Source organism: Benincasa hispida, chromosome 12 (genome assembly GCF_009727055.1).
Source record: "Benincasa hispida cultivar B227 chromosome 12, ASM972705v1, whole genome shotgun sequence".
NCBI lineage: Eukaryota > Viridiplantae > Streptophyta > Magnoliopsida > Cucurbitales > Cucurbitaceae > Benincasa > Benincasa hispida.
In genome coordinates, this window is record NC_052360.1 from 48,566,456 (window position 1) to 48,589,049 (window position 22,594).

The window sequence follows — 22,594 nt, forward strand, 5'->3', positions numbered from 1 at the left end:
TCGAACAGTCACCACTCGAACAGAAGGAATCAGATAAGATAACACCACTTAGAGCCCTCAGTATTCTTGGAGTGAGAATCCAAAGTGTGGGCTTTGTTTGGATTTGGTAGAGGGAAGGAGGAAGAGCGACCGTACATGACGATTAAGCAAGTGGGAGAAGAGGTTGTCTATCACATAGACATGATGCTTGATCGTTTAGGTGAAGTATACGATCGTGTAGTAAAAGTAAACGATCGTGTAGGAAAAGGTAAATGATCGTGTAGGAAAATGGTGAGCGATCGTCCAATATGATCGCATAGGAAAAACTAAGCGATCGTCTATACGATCGTTTAGAAAATACCGAGAGCTAAACGATCGCTTAGTAAAAAGGTAAACGATCGTTTAGATAATAGCGCGCGACGGTGTACTTGGTATGCGATCGCTTAACACTATCGTATATGTAAACGATCATGCAGTTCTATTGTATAGGCACTAATTTTCTAAACGATGACACTATTTTTTTCACAATACCTGCGCACACCGAGATCAACATACCGTCTGCTATTTATAATGCACTCGTCCCTTATTTTAAACAAAGAGGCGCCTTCCCATTTCCTTTAAAATCGTCCAATTAATGTGATCTTATCACATTCATAACTTATAAATTAATATCAAATATTAATTATAATATTTTTTTCCTTTACTAGATTATAAATTCATATTTATTATCAATTTCCTCCAAATTAATGTAATCTCATACATAAAGTAATTATCTATTTAATTTAACTCCGTTCAATTATATCATATAATCGAACTCCCTCTTGCAATTTGAACATTTCAATATGACTCAGAAAACTGGACTCTCTAACTTGTATCCAAGGTACCAAGAGGACGCTTATGGACTATGGCTCGAAAGTCCATTGGTAAGTTGAATAGCTGAGCTAAACTCTTAGTCATGATATCCGGATGGAAATTCCACTAAAGACCGGATAGTTGAACTTTTTTTTGTAGATTATTTCTTGTCCATTAGGATATAACCAATCATCAGTACGATGACCCTTCAAGAGATGCTCGTGAATTAACAGTAGGCCAATTTTACCCGTTTTGCCATTAATAATTATATCTTCCTCCTTAGAACCACTGATCCTCTAATGAACAATACAACATAGTCCTACTATGTGATAACACCTCTCGGGCTATTGGAGAAGGTGCTGTGCGCACATCATGTCAAAGCCCGATAGAATTAGCTCTTAAGGGAGTTATCTATCTAACTTGCCCCCTACTCGGGGAAGAATTTCCATCTTGTTAGGTTGGTTCCAAGCTCCCAAATATCAGATGAATTTTCAAAATGGTAAGGTTTTGAGTTCAGCGTTCTGGCCACTCGCACCCATGCAAATCAAAGGACCGTCCTCAATGGCAGGAGTTCCCAACTCACTCAGGATTGAGGTCATGTTACCTATGGTCATCCTAGTGAAGTGAAGTCTCAGTTATGAACGGTGTTATATAACGAGACATTAACACTTTGTGGTCAGGTCTTATACAAACTCTTTATATAGGATGCACCGCCTCGCATGTCCCCTACACGAATGATCAGGATCAGATTAATTCCTGTGACAAGTCACATACACTTGTGACCATTCACCAAAGCGGGCCTGCATCCGTAGCGTTACTAGGATAAGGTTTCCCTCATATATCCATATACTACAGACCATTTTGATTATCACTCAAGACATGATCCACTTGTATGTCACCATATACATGCTTAAGTTATATAAAGATAACTAGAGATCTTAAGTTTATTGGTTTGTGGTAAAATCTAAATGTACAAAGTCAAGTAGTGAAGTAAATATAATTTATATTATACATCACAATTGTTCGTACGAAGTTGTTTACAAACTACTAGACACGAGACTTTAGGGCACAAACCCTAATAGTTTGATAGTAACCTTGAGATAAAAGGAAAAATGTTTTCCTAAATTTAGTATTAGAAGATTTGAGATTTTCTATTCTTGGAAAGAAAACTCACGGAATCGCTGTCAAATGAATAGGATTTTCTAAACGATAGCTGAAGAGAGACTAAACGATTGTGGAATGACACTACACGATAGTTCACTTAGCTGGCCATTAGCTAAATGATCGTGGAGCATTTGCTATACGATCACAGAGCTTTTTCTAAACGATTGGGCATCGTCTATACGATAGACTTTTTCATCTTCCACTTGCTCAATCGTTTAGACGATTGTTATTCCTTTAGTCTCTGCCTCTAACCAAGTCCATACAGAAACCACACTTCTGGATTCTCACATCGAGAATACCAAAGTAGCCATTGTGGTGGTGTCATACTCAACTAAACTAAGTCGAGGTTTTTAGAGGCCGTTCGTTGTGTTCGTGATCTTGGAGATCGTTGTGTTCGAGTGCGTTGTTGTTCATGCTATGTTCGAGCGTTCGTGTGTTGCTGGCTTGAAGTCGAAATAAGCATTCGTGATCGAGGGAGTTTGAAGATGATTCTTTAAAGGTATGATGTTCTATCATTTGATCTTATTATAAAGCATGTTGTAATTTGGTATGTTGCATGACCGGTTAGTTTTCGTTTCTTGATTGTAATTGTGTTTGTTCAATTTTGAATGGAATTTGGAACGATTATTCTGCTGCTCATGGAAATCCTCATGTCTGATTTCCTTCAGGGATACTATTCCATGTTCTATCAAATAGTTCTGGAAAGTTAAATCCATAAACTCTCCACCTCGATCAGATCGAAATGTTTTAATCGTTCTATTTAATGCATTTTCAACTTTAGCCTTGAATTCTTTGAACTTTTCAAAAGATTCAGACTTATGTTGCATTAAATAAACGTACCTATATCTAGAATAATCATGAGGAAAAGTGATGAAATATTCATAACCTCTCCTAGCTCTTACATTCAGCAGACCACAAAGGCTGAATGCAATAGCTTTAAAGGTTCTTTGGCCTTATGACCTTTTCCAGTAAAAGGCCTTTTAGTCATCTTGCCTTCAAGGTATGACACACACACAGGTAAAGAATTTTCTTCTAACTTGCTTAGAAGTTCATTCTTCACCAACCTCTCGATCCTATTGAGATTAATATGTCCTAGTTTTAGGAGCCAAAGTTGGGCATTTTTCTTAAGAGAAATTCTAAGTCGTTTATTTTGATTTACTACAGTTTTAAACATCTCTATGTTATGGAGATCATTTGTTGCTAACGGTCTTAGCACATACAAATTGTTTTCCAATTTAGCAGAACATATATCAACACCATTCTTAGTAATAAACACTTTATTATAAGAAAAGTTTAATTGATAAGAATGTTCCAAAAGACACTTTACAGAACTAAGTTCCTTTTTAAATCAGGAACAACAAATACATCATTTAGAATGAGAAATTTGTTCTGTAAAGATAACCGGAGACCTTCCATTGCCACAGCTGAGACGACATGCCCGGTTCCAACTCGCATCGTCATCTCACCAGCATCAAGTTGCCGCCAAGAACTAATTTCCTGAAATGAAGAACAAACATGGTTAGTGGCCCTAGAGTCAATAATCCAAGCAGAATCATCATTCTCCACTAAACAAGTTTCCAAGATAAACAAATCATATTTACCTTGTTTGGCCTTCTTCTTTTCTGTCAAATATCTGGGGCAGTTCCTCTTCTAGTATCCATCCTGGTTGCAATGGAAACACTTTCCCTTGTCAACCCTCACTAATTGTCTACCCCCTAGAGCAGCAACTCTTGGATTAGCAGCAACCTTCCCCTTTCCACCTTTCTTTTTCTTCCACTTTTTGGTGTCGGAGGAAAAAGGTACAAATTTAGTTCTTGAGGTCGAACCTTTATGGAACTTTTTAGATGATGAAGCAACATTTGCTTTACCCTTCTTCTCCTTGCTTTTTAACAAGGATTGGAAAGTCTGTAGCTCGTTAAGCAGAGTAGTCAGGTTGTAGTTAATCCTGTTCAAAATAGCATTGCTATGGAAGTGCAGGAAACTTTTTGGTAAAGATTCCAGAATGATGCTAACCTGGCTGGCCTCATTGATACGTGACTCGTTCATCTCCGCCACATTGAAGTGGATCATCATGTTGAGAATGTGTTCCTAAAAAGATGCCTCTTCTTGCATACGGGCATTGAAGATGTACTTGAAAGTGTCGTGCCTGAGCTGTGGGACGGATGTCCGAACATTTTCTTCAGGGACTCCATGATCTCACGAGCGGTGAGCATGGGCTCATGCTTCTTAGCCAAGCCTTTGTTAAGGCTTGCTAAGATATATGCTCGGGGCTTCTCGTTTGCCCTTGTCCAACGCTCGTATGCTTCCCGAACATTTCAAGGAGCAGTAGGAGGTAGAATGGGATAACACTCCTCCATTAAGACGAAACGTAGGTAATTGATGATCAAAATCATGTTTTTCCAACTAGCGTAATTTTCACCAATTAATTTATCGATGACAAGTAAACTAAGTGTAGTGGTAGCCATTTAAATTGCTGAAAAAGAACAAACTTAATTTAGTCTACTTGCATTAAATCACTTTTAGAAAACCAATCAAGTTTTAGCAAAATAGTCTAGTGTATACTAAGTGACATCTATTTTGCAATGATGCTTCAGTGAGGTAGGACAAAAGTCACCGTAAGGTGATCAAGTGCCCCTTCACTGGAATGAGAGATTCTCAACCATTAGATAGAAACAACTCCTTGTAACTGTAACTAATAGTGATCATTGTTCAGTCCATAATTTGTTAACATCCTTAACAATTTTGTGTAAGTGTAACCCCTCATTTTAGGTTATAGAGTCCCGGCCCAATGAGCCACACTTAGAAAAAAAGTCGTTTGGAACAAAAGCAACCCTATCCATTTCTGGAGATCAAATAAAGCGTCATGCAAAACTGCCATCCTTTAGGGGGACACCCACGATATCATGAGGCGATGTAATGAAACTTTATTCAACCTAATGAGAGAGACCGAGGGATATGTTGTCACACGTCCCGCTCCCACTTACTATAAATACTCTCTTCATTCACTTTGGTATTGACCTACCTAAACGTCACTCGTAGGGGGACACCCATGGTGCCTTGAGGCCGAGAGTAAATCTCACGGTGTGAACTTTTAGGGAGATACATGTAAAGGTTAATAATTTTAATTTTAATTTCATTTATTATAACAATTATAAGTAAATGAAACCATTAAAACCAATCATTACATGAAAGACATACATAAGTTAATTATAACATTAATAATTTAACCTAAGGTAATGTCATGCTTCATGAATTGTTCATTCATTACTAATATATAACATTTATATAACTAAGTAATGAACTATGCTATAGCATACATTCCATATAACCATTCAACTTTATTTTATAACACTTATAATATAAATGATGCATGGATATGCTATAATGCATGCATACATATACTATAACTCTTATATTATATGATGCATGAGCATGCTTTATGTAATTTAAATCATGCATACTAATATATTATAACACTTACAATATAAAATGATGCATGAAAATAAATGCATAACCTATGGTGGGTTTTAAAGCTATATGACATACATTGTGGCACATAAAATAAACATACATCACATGTATATTTAAACTAAAGTTGATATACCGGGATAGAAAATCTCTAAAATGGAAATTAAAAGCTAATCTATTAAAAAAATTGAGTCCACCAGTTCGAAACAAGTGAACCGGGTATTGAACCGCTCTACAAAGAACCCTTGTAGCTGATCATGTAGCAAACGCCTGATTGTCGAGCAGCAAGGCTGAATATATACGATCGCGTAGCTTATGACTATGCGATGAGCATGAAAGTCTATGCGATTGTGTAATAATCATCCATGCGTCGAGTATCATATACTGCACGATCATGTAGCTAATGACTATGTGATGATCATGATAGTCTACACGATCGTTTAGCACGCAAGGATGCGTCGAGTATCATATACCGTGCGATCATCCACTAAGCGAGCGCCTACGCGATCATGCAACCAACGCAACACGATCGCGTAGCATTAGCTATGCGATCGTTTAGTAAATGTTACACAATTGTATAGTAAACTCTACACGATCACATAACAAAAGCTATCCTAGCTCTAGCTACACGATGTGGCAACTTCCGTTCCTCCGTTTTGTCTTCATCAAAACGCACTGCAACCCTTCTTCTAAAGCCTCACGAGCGACCAAAAACTTAACAAATACAGACTCTTTGCAATTTATTGTCCAAAAACGCAGGGGCCCTTACAAACCAACTTTGTAAAATAAATAGAAAGCTATAAAACTGAGATTTCTATCCCATAAACATCCATCAACAATACATCCACAAACATTTATCATATAAACGCAATGTAGAATATAAACTCACCAGTACTGTAAACGATTTCAATAATTTAATGAAATTTGGAATCAGAGACCAATAATCTACCTCTGATACCAATTGTAGGAACTCGTATTGAAGAGATCCGTGAGCGGAAGTGGATCGTCCAAATTTCATTAATTATTGAAAATATAATTTACAGTGAACATACAGTAAATATGTATTTAAAGTTAAACTACAGCATGCTTTTACAAGAAATAAAGGGTTCAAGATACATTACCCTTGAAGAACCTTTCTTCACGTAAAACTTCCTCAAACAGTCACAAGCCTCGAACAGATACAACAACTCTTGAAGACCTTCTTCAAGATATCTCGAACAGTAACAAGGACACTACCACAATAAGCCTTTGGTATTATTGGGGTGAGAACCCAGAAGTGGTGGGTTCTGACTATTTTGGTTAGGAGAGATAGTATGAGTATGAAGGAAGAAGATTGAGGAATACACAACTTTTCTATAAACTCAATCATTCAGCAAATTGCAATGTTAGCCGTGTAGGAAGAAGAGAAAACTAACTTTCTTTTATTCCTCTTGCCACAAAACAACAACCACCTTAATAACCACCCACTAAGGTGGTTGGAGAGAAAAGAGGGAAGTTATTATTCAAATAATAATAAAATAATATAAATAAATATGGTAACTAACTTATCATATTATATTTATATTAAATTATATGTTATATCCAAATATAACATATAACCTACAGTTTTAATATTGTATCACATTACAAAAAATTCTAGTTCTTTTCTCTTATTTTATGGCATTTAATATAAATCATATTATTATTAAATTTAACAACTATGAATCACATTCATAGAAAATATATTTGAATCTCATTCAAATATTTACTTTGCCCATTGAATTATAATGTATCAAATACATTATGAGAATTATATCATATGTAATTAAATCCCTCTTATTAATTTGAACAATTTAAATTAACCAAAAAACTGATTCTCAACTAAATCCTTTTGGGCTACCAAGGACATTATGGACTTTTGTAGTTTAAAGCTCCAACGGTACATGAATAATTAATTAAACTATTTAATTACATTATCCACTATCCATTAACTGTCAGACACTCTACTAAAGATCGACAGTTGTACTCTTCGCACTACAAATATATTTTTGTGTCCATTGATATAACCGATCAACAGTATGATGATCTTTCACAAACTGCTCATAAGTACAGTTGGGCCAAATTATCGTTTTGCCCCTATAGTTACATCTAAACAACTTAAGTACCACTGATGCCTTTAATGAACAATAGATTCGTAGTCCTACTATGATCTTTCACAACTGCTCATAAGTTACAGTTGGCCAAGAGAGGTGTGGCCACATTGTTCAAGACCCAGAATCAACCCTTAAAGGAGAAAATTTAATCTACTTACCCATGCTTTGGGGAATGAATGAATTCCATCTTGTGTAGCTATGTTTCCAGCTCCCCAATTAGACGAATCCCCAAAATGGTAGGCTTGTTGAGTCGGCAATCTGGCCACTCTTACCCATACAAATCAAAGGACCGCCCTCATAGGTAGAAGTTCACAACTCACTCAGGATTAAGTCATGTTACCTATGGTCATCCTGGTGAAATGTAAGTCTCTATTATGAACAGTGTTATATAATGAGACTAAACATTTCGTGGTCCGGTCTTATACTAACTCCTTTGTATAGAATATCTCCGCTCGCATATATAATACATGAATGATCAGGATCAGACTATTTGTAGCACTTTACAACAATTGTAACACTTATAAAGCAAGCCATACTCATAGTGTCACTAGGATAAGGTGCCCAGCCTTATCCATCTACTACAAACCATTTAGTTAACACTAAAACATGATCTACCTGTATGTCTCCACTATTGGAGTATACTAGCAAACAACAAAAGAAAATCAGATCAATAAGCATTCCAATTCATTAATTTTGGCTATAAATTAAGCATGCTCATAAACTAATAAGAGGGTTCCATAACATACATTTGTAGAATCATTTGAATCTCGAATTCAGCTACAAATCTTCTCCAAATCTACTTGTGAACCACCTCAAGGCCTTCCGTACTATTCTCTTGAATCCTTAGTTTGAGTTGTGGGACTCAAAATAAGCTTGAATAAAGGGAATTTGGAGAACAAGCACACTGCTGCACCTTGGAAGAACACCTTCTTCAACCTTTAAGTTTTTCAGCAAAAACTCAACAAGTACATCAGTTTTGCATGTCTGATTCTCAATCCAATATTTCTTATTTATTGCAAGACTATCATGCATAACAAATTGTTGTATGAAGAGCAACTCATACTTAGGGGTGTTTAGAAAACCCGGTAACCCGACCTACCCGGACTACCCAACCCAAACCGCAAGGGTTGGGTTGGGTTAAAAATGTTAAAAAATATTAAATTCGTGTTGGGTCGCGGGTTACCCAATTTCAGAGTCGGGTCAACCCAACCCAACCCGACCCGAATATATATATATATATAAAAGTTAAAATGCCGATCGAATCGGAATCGTCGCTCCCTGTCCCTAATGCAACTTGACCTCGCGACCCATCGCAACCAACTATGAACCCTCGTAGTCGCCACGCCGCTCCCTCGCCATCGACTGCCGATCAAATCGCCGGACGCCGCTCCTCTCACCACTCCCATCGCCATCATCAGTCGACTGCTCCCCTCACTGCTTCCATCGCCTCGTCAAATCAGATCCGGTCTCCGTCTCGCCTCGCCTCGCCTACTGCTCCAAATTTTGAGATGTCATTTCTTTTTGCCTTTACAAATTTTGATATTTGGTTCCTTGGTCTCAATTTGAATTTCTCATAAATCGGTTTGAGTATTTGTGGGAAAAAAATTGCTAAAGAAGAAATAATTGTATGTTTGATCAGATAAAGAAGTGGATGGTTCTCTGAGGAATTTGAGAAGCTCGTTTTATGGTGCTCATATAGTGTTTGATAAAAGTCTTTTGAGAAGAAACATAAAATGTAGCGGTCATAGCTTCTCTGTGGTGGCCTCAGTGGTTTTCTTTCTCACCTTTGTTCGTTTACTTTCAATGTCTAATGGATTTATTCCTTTTGTTTTTTTTGGTTACATTTATCCACATATGTCTTCTTCCAACATTGCTTTTATAAACTGCAGAATTTTTTTTAAATGGTTTTATGATTCTTAAAACATCAAATCTATCTTGTTTGCTTAAACTTTTAGTTGGAACTTTGATGCTTATTTACAACACGACCAAACTCTATGGTTAAAACACCTACACCTTCTCGTCAGATTGAAGGTTAAAATCTTCACCTCATACTAAAAATAGTTTGGATTACTTTAACCTTTGTATTAATTATAATTTCATTTCGGTAACTAAACTTTCAAATATTTTGTTTTAATTCTTTTTTCTTTCTTTCTTTTTTTTATAATGCCAGCGGACTTATTTTGTTTTAATTCCTTCACTTCCAATGTTTTTGAATAAAAACTTTTATCTTGTATTCACTTCATTGTAGGTCTATGTTTATCTCTACAGTTTTTTATTATTTATTTCTTTATAGTAAAATTTTTTTATAGTGGAATTTTATGTAACAAACCAATAGTTATTATTAAACTTGGACTTTTTATTGAACTTGGAATGATTATTATTGAACTTTGTGTCTTTGAGTAGAGACTTTGAACTTGAACATTTGAATTGAATTATTTGAGGAAGTTTCTTTTGAAGTTTATATTGAATTTATGGTGGTTGTATTTTAATGTCAATGCTAAAATTTCACAAAGATTACATGTTTTTTATTATTAAATTTTTATTAATTGATTTGATATAATATATTTAGAATTAGTTCACTTTTTTAAATATGAAGGGTTATTGATCCACAAAAATCAAATCCTTCAATAGAGAATGAGAAGAGAATGATTAAGGAAGTAACGGAAAAAACAGCCAAATTAAAATAAATAAAAAAAAACCGGTGACCCAACCCATAAATTTTGGGTTGGGTTGGGTTGACCCTCCAAAAAAGAACTAATAGGTTTCATTATTAGCCAACCTGAATTTTTGGGTTGGTCCACAAAAATCTTCCAACCTGGCCCAACCTGGACTATGTACACCCTTACTCATACTTGGAAGATTGACTCAAGCATTTGGTGGGAAATGAGTGAGCTACTTGGAAATCAAAGTGGAGATCCCCCATTTTTTCCTTTTCCATCTTTTTCGCTTTTTTAGTTTTCAAATTGATTTCCAAAATTGAAAAACTTTATTAATTTTACAAACTTAATTTAGTAATTAATTTTCTATAATAAATAATTAATTAAACAATTTAATTAATTCTAATTAATTTGATATCAAACATTAAATTAATTTTACACAAATTCCACCATCATGAATTCCTATTCATGAATTTACTATTTAAATCATATTTAAATATTAATTGATTCTCCAATTCCGTTTAATTCCAAAATTAAACGTGTAATCTAATTCGCTTAATTCTAATTTGAACGTTTCAAATTTACTTATCACGCTACTCTAAGGCTAATCCATTTACGAGTTAGTAGCGGGACCTCGTGGACCTACAGATTATGGGCTCTAACGATCCAGGATTAATTGGCTAAACTCTTTACATCGAATTAACCCCCATTCGTTAACTACTGGGTCACTCTACTAAAGCCCAGAGTTGCACTCCCCTCACTATAGATATATTATGTCCACTTGATACAACCATGATTAGTAAGTTAACCCTTCACAAGTTGTTTATAATAACGGCTGGGTCAAATGTCTATTTTACTCCCGATTACCTCTTGTTCCTTAAGTTACACCGACTCTCTAATGAACAATTGGTTTGTGATCCGATTAACAAACTGAGTCCCTTTTAGGACAATGAGAGGGTGAGGTCCCTTGTTCAAGATCCGGAGTCAGCACTTCAGGGAACAATCTCTCTACTATCCCTAAAAGCAGATAAGAGTGAATTCCATCTTGCACCCTATGTCTCCAGCTATCTACCCGTTCTTACCTCTAAAATGGAGGTTTATTGAGCCGGCACTGTTGAGTCAAATCTCACCTATGCAAATCTAAGGATAATCCCGAATAAACAGGAGTTGATAGTTAGCTCAGGATTAAGGTCAAGTTACCTAGGTCATCGCTTTGAAATAGTCAGTCTTAAATAGTAAACAATGTTATAAAGTAAGAGTGATTGATTTCGTGGTTCGATCTTGTACAAACTCATTGCACAAGACACCCCCACTCCTCATGTCATAACATGTACGAATTAGGATCACATCGTCTGTAGTAGCACTTTACAACTCCTTGTAACAACTACAGAGTGAGCCACATCCAATAGTGTTACTAGAATAAGACACCAAATCTTATTCATATACTATATACCATTTTGACTATTTACTCGAACCGATTCGCTTTAATGTCTCCGCATAAAGTTCAAGTACTCATGTAATAGTCATGGATATTTTAGTTTATTGAATTTATTTCTAAAACAAAATAAGCAATTCATATATTCAATAACAACTTACTGAATTTTCAGAATAAGTTTTATTGTTTACAAACCACGAGTTTTAAGATATAAAACCTAACATCTACATACAACCTTGGATGTTAGTTTATTGGTTTGTGGTTAATGCAACTAAAATATCACATATTTTATAGTCAAAGTGAATAAAATATCATATATTATTAATCACATAAGAGTTTGTTCATACAATGTTTACAAACTATAGAACCCTACGAGATTTAGGGCATCAACCCCAACAATAGGATGCTTTGATAAATATTAAACTTCTTGGCCATTTGGTAATTTTCAAGTTAGTTGAAAAACAAATTCTTCTTGGTAACTTAGAGATTTTAAAAGAGTTTTAGAATTTTAAAGTCCTCAATTCTCTCTCAATTTATATTCTAAATTCATCCCTAATTTAGTCACTCATTGGATCCTACCATCCCGTTCTAAGACTGAAAAATAGTCGAGAAGACCCTCATGGTGATTCACAGCCGGTTCATAAGAAGATTGGAGTGGACTTAGTAGTCAATTTGAAACTACAAAGGTTGTAACTCAAACCCTAATTTCATAGTTATTTGCATGCATGTTTTATCTTTAAAAAATCAATGAAATTTATAGTGCTTAAGATCCAAATTGTTTCCACATGCACGTTGTTTTTTTCTTAAACTATGGTCATCCTGGTGAAATGTAAGTCTCTTCTAGTAACGATATTATAAAAAGAGACTTATCATTTCGTGGTCCGGTCTTATACAAACTCTTTGTATAGGATATCCCACTCACATGTCTCTATATGAATTATCAGGATTATATCATTTGTACAGTTTACAACAATTGTAATAATTATAAAGCGGGACGTGTCCATAGTGTCACTGGGATAAGGTACCTAATCTTTTCCATCTACTACAGACCGTTTAAGTTATTACCTAAACATGATCTACCTCTATGTCATCACATACATGTTTAAGCTATATCGAATAACCTTGAATCTTAGTTTATTAGTTTTGGGTTAATACAACTAAATATCAAATAAAATAACACTTATTTTATTAAATAAATAATCCGTTTGTACAAATGAAGTTTACAAACTACAAGACCATGAGATTTAGGATATCAACCCCAACACATTTTTCCTTTACTCAACTCGAACCCTTCCCCTAGCAGCGACAACATTATCGTTCCTCCTCCAGTTACCATCCCGAACCCTTCCACGAGAAGCAACAACGACAATGACCCTTCTTTCTTTACCAAGCATACTATAATTTGCGCTGGCACCAAACACTTGACGACCATTGTAGCACTGCGATTGGATGCCGACTCGGAAGCTTATCTTTCCAACCCCATGACTTTTTCGCTTCCATCACACTATAAACGCATAGGAGAAGAATAATATGATTATTTTCCTCAAAATAGTTTTGAATCTTTCAACATTGCTCCACACTAAATGTCCTTAGCTCCATGGTTTACAGACCTTGGCCTTTGCATAAAGGTGATCCATGCTAGCAAACATTCCAACCAGTTATCAACAAAGGAAAAAAAAAGGATTGAGAGACCTTCAAAATCTAAAAAGTTCTATTTCATATGACAAAAAAGCAAAAACTATGCTCAGAGAAGATTCTACATTAGCTTGAGTCTGCTCTTTTAACTCCGCATTATCGGTTTTGTTTGGGGCTTCCATCCTAATTCCATTATCAACTTTTAGTAATGCGATTTTAACAAAACCAGATCTTTTTCTTTTTTGGATATGCATCATCATCGTATTCCTTTTTTCTGCTTTTGTTTATGGGATCTATCTTCTATGATCGTATTTGTCCATTATGTATTTGCTCCCCTTCTCTTTCTAATCTTCATTTCTCATCACTTAGGTTGCCTTCATCTTCTATTTCTGGGCTTTTTATGTATCTAACCGATGGTTCTTCCTTTTGTACTCTCTGGATTATTTTATTCCTCAATTAAAAAAAATAGAAAGTAATAGGTAATTAGTTTTATGTATAAAAGGACATCATATAAAAAATGTAACCGATTTTTTCATTTCTTTGGGTTATTGGCCATCCGTCGAGAGTTTCGGATTTAATACTGATATTTTAGCAACAAATCTAATAAATCTAAGCGTAGTGCTTGGTGTATTTATTTTTTTGGAAAGGGAGTGTGAAAAAAGGGAGTGTGTGCGAGTTGTTTATTTCAAGAATAGGTTGGATACAACCAACTGTACTTTTCACTACGAAAAGGTGCATGATCCCACGAATTACTTCTGACAAAATGAAGAAATCATATTGAAGAACCATAACATTTCGTGATTCATTGATAAATCAACTTTGATTCTCTATCAACCAATAATGTGGGACTATTAACATGGTTAAAGCTAAACGTTTGAAGTCCGGACACAGCATGGTACTCTTTCTACTACTATGTTAATATATAAATCATTTCAAATTTGTTGGGATTTTTTTTCGATATAGAACACTCATGTCCATAAAATGATTTGAACCCCTTTTTTTTTTTATTTTAATAGAATATTAGAATTTTTTTCTAAAAAACTCAAAAAATGAAGATCTGTTTGGATTGACTTGAGAAAAAAATATTTTAAAAAAAACTCATTTTTATTTAAATATTCTTGATAAAATTAGATTAAAATATTTTTTGTTGAGTGATTGCGAAACGCTCTAATTTCTTCCAAAATAATTTATTTTTTAAATTAAACACTTGAAAATGTATTCTAAATGCACTCTAAATCAATATCACAAAGACCAAAATAGTGTTTCAAACTGAAAAATTCTTAATTTAACTTACAAGTAAACAAATGGTGTAAGCTTCAAATTATGGAATAATGTTTTCATTGATTCCATGACAAATAATAATGGAATAATTTTTTTAAAAAAAAATAATATGGAATTGTAGAAGATCAAATCTCTAACTTCGAAATTGATAGTATGAATTTTATGTGAGTTAGATTATGCTCGGTAATAGAAAAAATATGTACGACTATTACATTATAATGATCGAATCGTTTTTCTAAAACTCATGCATTATTACTCTGCGTAAAACACCATAGCTCAAAATATTAAACATTTGTAATTTAAAAAAGTTGTGTGTCTAGTTGATATATTTTAAAATACATGCACAGTTACAATATGTTAATGTAGTAGTGGTGATAAGTTAACATATGTATGAAGCTCTAAATTAAACTGATTATATTTGAGGTTCTTAAGATAGCAAAACTCATTTTTAAGTACACAGAGAATTGAGCATCGACTTTTAAGGTGGAAAATCATGTCGATTATCGTTGAGTTGAGTTGAGCTCACTTTTGGACATGCATATATTTTTTAGTTCAAGAACAATAAAATGATAAATCGAACTGTTAATTGTAGTGTCTTATCTAATTAGCTATATTACGATTGACGGTATGACATACATATTAAGAAGGAATCGTCAAAAGTAGGGATTGAAAAGAAAAAAAATCAAAGGGGCTTCATAGGGGAAATCATTTTATGGGCCTCCAATCACATGCGGCTTGTCCATGGGCCTAGAAGGAGAAGTTGCTAAATTCAGCCCAAACTTGTCCTTTTGAAAGCATAAAACACTCAACATAGGTTAAAACACTGAGACGCCGATTTTGGCTCACTGGGATTACTCAAAAAGACCGAAATGGCAAATACAATGTCTAATTTGAGACGCAGAAAGGGTGTTCGTCTTCAGAGATTTGAAGAAAGATGGGTTGGTAACGATAATTGCAAGAAAATTATTGAATCGGTTTGGCTCAATAGTGATCTGGATGTTGAAGTTGGCTTACAACAGAAATTACATATATGCATTAAAAAATTAAGGAGCTGGGATAAAGAGAGACTTAATGGCTCGCTTCGAGGAGCTATCACTAGAAAACAAAATGAGTTAAATTTTCTCAGAAATTCTCTTGTTAGGAGCACAGATTTGAATGAGAGTGCTAATTGGATTCGGGCGGAAAAGAAGCTCGAAATGCTTTTGGACGATGATGACAGATACTGGAAAATTTGTTCTTGGGAAGATTGGATTCATTGGTGCGATGGGAATACTAAATGGTTTCATCGTAAGGCCTTCGCTAGAAGGAAGACAAAGACTATTGTAGGCCTTTATGGTGAAAAATGTTCCTGGATTGAGGAAGACGCCGATTTGATGCTTTCCCAAAGATAAGATCACCGGATGGAAAATTATTAACGATATCATTCCTACGACTTATAATATTTCTAAAAAGAAATTGTCACCAACATTTCTTGTTCATTTTGCAGAGCTTACAAGAAAACAACTTGCCACCTATTTTGAGAATATAAGGTTTCTAAGAAGATTTGGAATTTTTTTTCCTCTCCAATGTTCACTTGTTTTCGATGGCCAAGACTTTGCCTAAAGAGATTAATCCTAAAAAGCAGATGGGAAAAATTGTTACTTTGTTACGGTACATCTTGAACCAAAGGAATGTTATTCGCTTCAACCATGGATCTTCTGAAGATAGAGACATTATCTCGGCTGTCAAAGCGTCTTTTGAAGCTTACTTGGGTAGGTCTCTCCTCCTTGTTTCTCTTCCCACTCAAATGTTGATGATGCGGATCAAGGTGCTTGAGGCGAAAGCAGTGGTGGAAGGCTTGATCGAGGTCTACATGCATTGGAATGGACAAAATTCTCCAGTGGTGATCGAATCAGATTCTCTCGAGGTGGTTAAATTATTGAACTATCTTGATAGTTTTGTGAAGGAGGCCTTTAGCCTTGCAAAGTTGGTTAATATTTATAATTTTTGTAAGGTTCTTAGAGAGGAGAACAAAGATACTCACAATCTTGCTTCTTTGGCCTCTTCTTCTAGTTCCTTATTTGTCTGGAAAGACATCTTTCCAGTGTCTATTTATCCCCTTATCTTTGAAGGGGTGTGATCGGTTTAAAGTTGATTTGTATTGTTTGTTTCAAAAATAAAAATAAATAAAATGCTTGTTTGTTAACCAAATTCATCCTATTATTAATGATATCATGGGCTAACATTTTGTTTAGAAAAAAAAAATATTATATCATAAAAATGATGGTAGAATTTAAATGTATGACTTTTAAGAGAGTACGAAATATTATATCATAAAAATAATGCATGTGCATCTGCATCATTTATGTCAATTACATTTAAAAAATTGAAGGTAATTTGATAAAATTAAAAAAGAAAAAAAAAGTTAATTATAATTATTGTCTTGGTTCTTAAACTTTCAATTTTGTTTAAAAAAATTGAAGTTTATTTGACATAAAATCAAAAGTTAAAGAATTTATTGAATATGAAATTAAAATTTTAGAATTTGGTGGCAAATTCGGTCTTCCCCACTCTCACCCCACCTTTCAAACTTTATTGAGAATCTTGCATTGAAAAAAATGAGTAGACCTTACATATACATATTACACCTCTTATTTTGAAATAGTTTTGAGATAAAATCTCATGTGTATCACAATCCACGAAACCCAAAACATGTATTTTCAAAAAAAAAAAAAAAGAAAAGAAAAGAAAAAGAAGTAGTTGGACTTGCATATAGTAGGTTTGTGATTTTTAGGGGAAAAAAGGCACATGAATCCTTGTTTTTAAGAAAAAGGGTCTATGGTCATAGCTTTACGGGGTATTCAACCTAATGAGTTGGAGTGAGTTCATTACTTATTCGACACAAAGAGTTTGTAGCCCCATAACTAAAAACTTATTTTTATTAACTCGTTTCAGGGTTCACAAGTGTCCCGATTTTACCTCAATAATTGCCATAGTATTTCAACACAAACCATTATCTACAATTTGATGTGAATTTCCTCTTTTGAAAGTGGAAACACTCTCTAACCTCTTCAGAATCATCCAATCCAAGTGTCGGCTGTTTCCTGTTTGGACACAAACCAAGAAATCACTGCTGACCAATAACTCACCCACCACCAAATTTCAAATTCAATTCAATTCAATTCAATGCTTCTTCCCTTTCTCCCACATTCATGCATTAACTCGCCCCCCTCTTTTATTTCTGCACCGCCCTCTTTGCTGCACTCCCCATTTTCTTCACCTTCACTGCCCCTCAGCCTTGTTTCCATCATTTCTCCGTCGTCTCCGGGCAGATTGGCAAATGGATGGTGACAGAAAGCTCTTTACATTGGCTGAAGTCTCTCAGCACAATAACCGCAAGGACTGTTGGTTGATCATCAATGGCAAGGTTTTTCTTCACACCCTTTTCTTTGTTTTGGGGTTTCTTCTTTCATATGTCTGATTTTGCCTGTAGGAGTTTGATTCTCTGAAATTGTTTGTTTTTGTTCTGTTTTTGTTTGCTCTTGAAATCTTACATGCATTCTGGACAGACCCATCGTTCTTCACTGTTGAAATAATATGTTTATTCATGGCTGCTAAACTAATGCATGGTGAGCTTTGCCATTGATGTTGTATAGGGCTGGGTAGTGAAGGAATTTTGTTGCAGATTATAGTGTAAATCGAGCTATTCCTTTACGTTTTTTTTCTCGAGGAATGCAAAGAGATTTAGGCTTAGTTTTGGATTTGGTAGCTTTTAGATAATTGCTGCCAATTGTGCTTTTAGAAAAATCGACTATAATACAAAAGAAATCAGTGTTTGGTAGATTTAAAACTTAAACGTGGAAAAGTAGGATAAGATAGGAATTTTTAGGAGTTGGTTAGAAGGCATCATATTCTTTGGCATTATAATCAGGTTTACCAATCATTAAACACAGTTAACATTTCCTCTAATCACTTTTATCGTTGGCCAAATCAATTCCAAATGCAGCCTCAATCCTCGGAGAGTGATGTTTCAACCTCACCAGGGCTTAGATGATTGGTTCTTTGCTTTCATTGTAGAAGTTGCTAGAGACTAAGGCTCAAATGCCTCAGTCCCATGGTTTGTTTAAGTTGAAGAGCATGAGTTTGCATAATATATGTTAATAGGATATGGAAAGGAATGAGCTCTATGAATTTGTATTCATATCACGTATGTTTGGTTTAGGAGCTTGTGATCTATAAAATTTTATATATAGTGGATTTTATAAGCCCGAGAATTTGTAACATTGGTTTGTATAGTCCACGAGATTAACCAACAAATTTGCAGACGAAGATAAACAAACTCACATGATGGCAAACATAGACTTAGCAAGACTGACACCAGAAAACCCGCATCTCTTTTATTAAAAAATTGAATAAGTGAAATAGTGCTGCGAGGGAGTGGCTTCTTAATTCCAGATTATACATTCCTTACTCTGCTCACCTTACCACGTTTATAAGACTGGACTGGAGATTTATGATTCATGAATCTTAAAAATGGGCTGCGTTTAGTGTTTTGAATGGACTTGTTTTGTATCTTTGATTCCTTTTAGGACCAGGATCTCATTGAATGGATAGAATCTGAGGCTTCTTTATATTTGGCAGTACTGGAGGCTGCTTGATCATTGTGATTCTCATATTTTAACCGACGCACCGACATGAATATCAGTGTAGGAAAACTCCGTTTCAAAAGTGGTTAATATGAAGATCACTCACACAAAAATGAACTCCAACTCTCATTACAAGATCTAATTTTATGTGTATGTGAGTGCTATTGTTTACTAAGGGCACTCTTATGGATATACCATGTGAGAACTGGACTCCAATTGGAGTTGGACATCCAAACAACCTGTTCAAACTTTACCAAAAAACAAAACCCGGGTATCTATTCGAGGGATGGTCAACATACATCGTTGCCATGCTGTCTGGTGGATTAATATCAGTCAGTGCAGCCCTTATCTGCCATAAAGGTTTCGTTCATTCTTCAGTCTGCTGATTCCATTTGATGACTTCTTCCTTTGGCATCCATAATCCGATCTCAAAGCAATATCCTGAAGCTTCACAGTCTGCTGAATTTGCCCATTCCATTGATGTTAAAAATCTCTTGCCAGCCATCATACTTATGCTCGGCCCTACTAATCTTTAAGTACGCTTCACCCACGCAGAGGCGGGATTCATGACATATGAAGAATTTTAAAATATTGACTTCCCCTACCTAGGCTTGAAAGTTGAACCTAGACATTTCAAGTAGTATCTCTAGACCTTCAAGTCCGCCTTTCCACTAGAGCCATTCTTTGGGTAAAATCAGAAATTTGCCGTACCCAAATTAGTAGTTATAAACTCTTTCTGGTTGTACTATGTTAAATTTGCATATTATTGAATAAATCAGGAATCATAATCAACCTTTTACAAGGTGAATAAATAGCCATCAATAAACCAATAAAAGAAAATACATAAAAGGAAAATACTATAAAGGAAATCATAATTAGGATTTAGTAATAAACCCTAATTTCCTTTTAACATGCTTAATCACCATTGTGATATAAACTCTGCTTTCTTCCTCATTATTGTAATGTGAAATCTCCTTCTTGACCCACCATATCAATAAAAGTATAAAGATACTGTAGGAATGCTTGTGTTGGAGAAAGTCAAGTACTAGTTTCTCAACCCAAGCTTGAGAACCATGACGTTTAGCCAACACAAGTATCTTTAAGTATAAAGCAAGAAGCAGGAGGATAAACATGAAAGAGCGTAAATCTTCGCTCAAGTTAACCCGATTCTACTTGGAAGTGAATATTTGGAATTACACAAACTCAGTAATTATGAATCATATCTTCAAAGAACAACACCTGTGCATTTCTACTATTGTTTTTCTTCTAAAATTTCTTAAAGAATAATACTAGAAAGTCGAATCATTTTTATGTTCTCACTTGTTGAACTTTGGTTGGTAGTTCAGCCCAAAATGTGATCGACAAGCTTTCAGTTGTTTTGGCAGTTGGCTTGGAATTAGTCTAAATGAGTCATGCACAGATTTTATATTTGATGGGTACTGGTTTTTAGCTTGAAGTTCTCATTTTGCCCATCTTGATTATCCCAACAGGTTTACAATGTAACCGAATTCTTGGAAGACCATCCGGGTGGTGACGAGGTGTTGTTGTCTGGCACTGGTAATAAATCTTCCTGTCATATAGCTTTAGTTCTTTACAATGTATGTAGAATGTTTGTGTATTACTTTACATATTATGTAATTTTCATCGAAACAGGTAAGGATGCAACTGATGATTTTGAAGATGTGGGTCATAGTGAGAGTGCAAGAGAAATGATGAGCAAATACTCTGTTGGAGAGATCGATATCTCGACGATCCCAGAACGGTCAACATACACAACTTCAAAGCAGCCTCATTACAATCAAGATAAGACAACCGAGTTCATCATCAAACTCCTCCAGTTCTTGGTTCCTCTTGCAATCTTAGGTTTGGCGGTCGGTATCCGCTTTTACAGCAAATCAACCTGAGGTTCTGGTTGAGACATTAGGTGGTTTAGTCTTATGATCAATTACCAACTGCTGCATTGTGTTTGTGATACTTAGAATTTTTCTAGTTTGATGCTCTACTTTTTCTTCATTTTTTTCCTTCCGTCTTTTAAATTCTAGTTCTGTTATCTGACTGGTAAAGTAAATGTTATTTTAGTTAAATAAAAAGAGTTGTTTGTAATGATGGAGTTGGTGATTTTTATCAGTATTTTACTAAGAAAATCTCTTATCTTTTCTCTAACTATAATTTAAAATATACCTAAACAAAACCTCCAATGATTAAAAGCACAAACATGGGGATGAGACTAAAATAATGGCCTTACTGCAGAGTACTGATGTGACAATTTTACCCTCTCAAAAGAAAAAACTAACAAAAGTGAATTGTGTCCACTGCACTCCACACTTTTTGTTTTTATGTAATTAACAATTGTACTCTTGAAAATAAAATTAAATTCATAACAAATTCAGGCCAAGTTCATAGAAAAACTACAGGTTTATTTGCTAATCTCTATATCATGTAACGATTTAGGGCAGTTTTAATATGTATATTTATACAAAACGAAGTATAAATCATTACAAATTTAAAATTCCATAGGCTATATGAATCTAGGAAGCAGGATTTGCTTGGACATGTATCTGAATTAAATTTCTCTTTTTTTCCCTTGATTTTAGACACGGTTTAGACATGACCTACAAAGTAGGGGAAAATAGCAATTCTCATATATGTATATCTAACCAGCTAAATCCTTCTATATCTTGTAAGAGTATGTTTTCAAATATTGTAAATTGACTTTGTTTTTTAATTAAAGTTACATATTTTATTTAGACAAAAGATACACATATTTTCGTGTCTGTGTCTGTGTTTCTCAAGACTTGCCTTTTTACCTATTAAAATATATAAGAACACGTAAAAATGAAAGAATCATACACATCTCATCACTAATGTACAATGTAAAACAGTTAGTGATGTGAACCACATTAAGGGGCATTTAAAGAGATTTAGGTAAATAGCAAGGACTAAAATGAAAAAATGGAAGAGATGAAGGAGTAGAATGCAAAGGAAGACTTAAAATGGAAAAGTTGAGAAAGTAAAAGATTGAATATGTGTATGCTGGAGGTTTAAGGAGTGAATCACAAATTACAGAGCAAAGGCTCGAAGTTCGAGAGTGAAAGAGTTTGAAATGACATGACTTGTAATAAATGAATAGTTAAGTACTTTTGTTTTTCTGGAGTGACAAACAAATAGGATGTCATCATTGGGTCAAGTGATTTCAAACCCTCAATTCATTTCTCTTTCTACCAACCAAAGTTTCTAATTTCATTACACTAATAATTTACTCTTTCAATTTTCATAGGCAATAATTTTAGTTTGTGTGCTTTTCAATGGGTGACAATTAAGTTATGATATAATAATTGAGTTCTAATAGTTTCAAAATAGGTATAT

General features: G+C 34.7%; 1 protein-coding gene across 1 annotated transcript; it reads left to right on the forward strand.

Moving 5' to 3' along the window:
* Nucleotides 1-17,636: 17,636 nt before the first annotated feature.
* LOC120092783 (cytochrome b5-like) lies at nt 17,637-21,332 on the forward strand. Its single transcript, XM_039050987.1, has 3 exons — nt 17,637-18,009; nt 20,719-20,785; nt 20,882-21,332. Exons 1-3 carry the CDS (start codon nt 17,923-17,925, stop codon nt 21,130-21,132), a joined length of 405 nt encoding a protein of 134 aa, XP_038906915.1. The 5' UTR covers nt 17,637-17,922; the 3' UTR covers nt 21,133-21,332.
* Nucleotides 21,333-22,594: the final 1,262 nt, after the last annotated feature.

Bases quoted from the DNA above. Each gene is read 5' to 3' on its own strand.
- LOC120092783 (XM_039050987.1), top strand. From the start codon at position 17,923: ATGGATGGTGACAGAAAGCTCTTTACATTGGCTGAAGTCTCTCAGCAC. The intron at 18,010-20,718 runs GTTTTTCTTCAC...TTATCCCAACAG, and splicing joins GGTTGATCATCAATGGCAAG to GTTTACAATGTAACCGAATT. The intron at 20,786-20,881 runs GTAATAAATCTT...TCATCGAAACAG, and splicing joins GGTGTTGTTGTCTGGCACTG to GTAAGGATGCAACTGATGAT.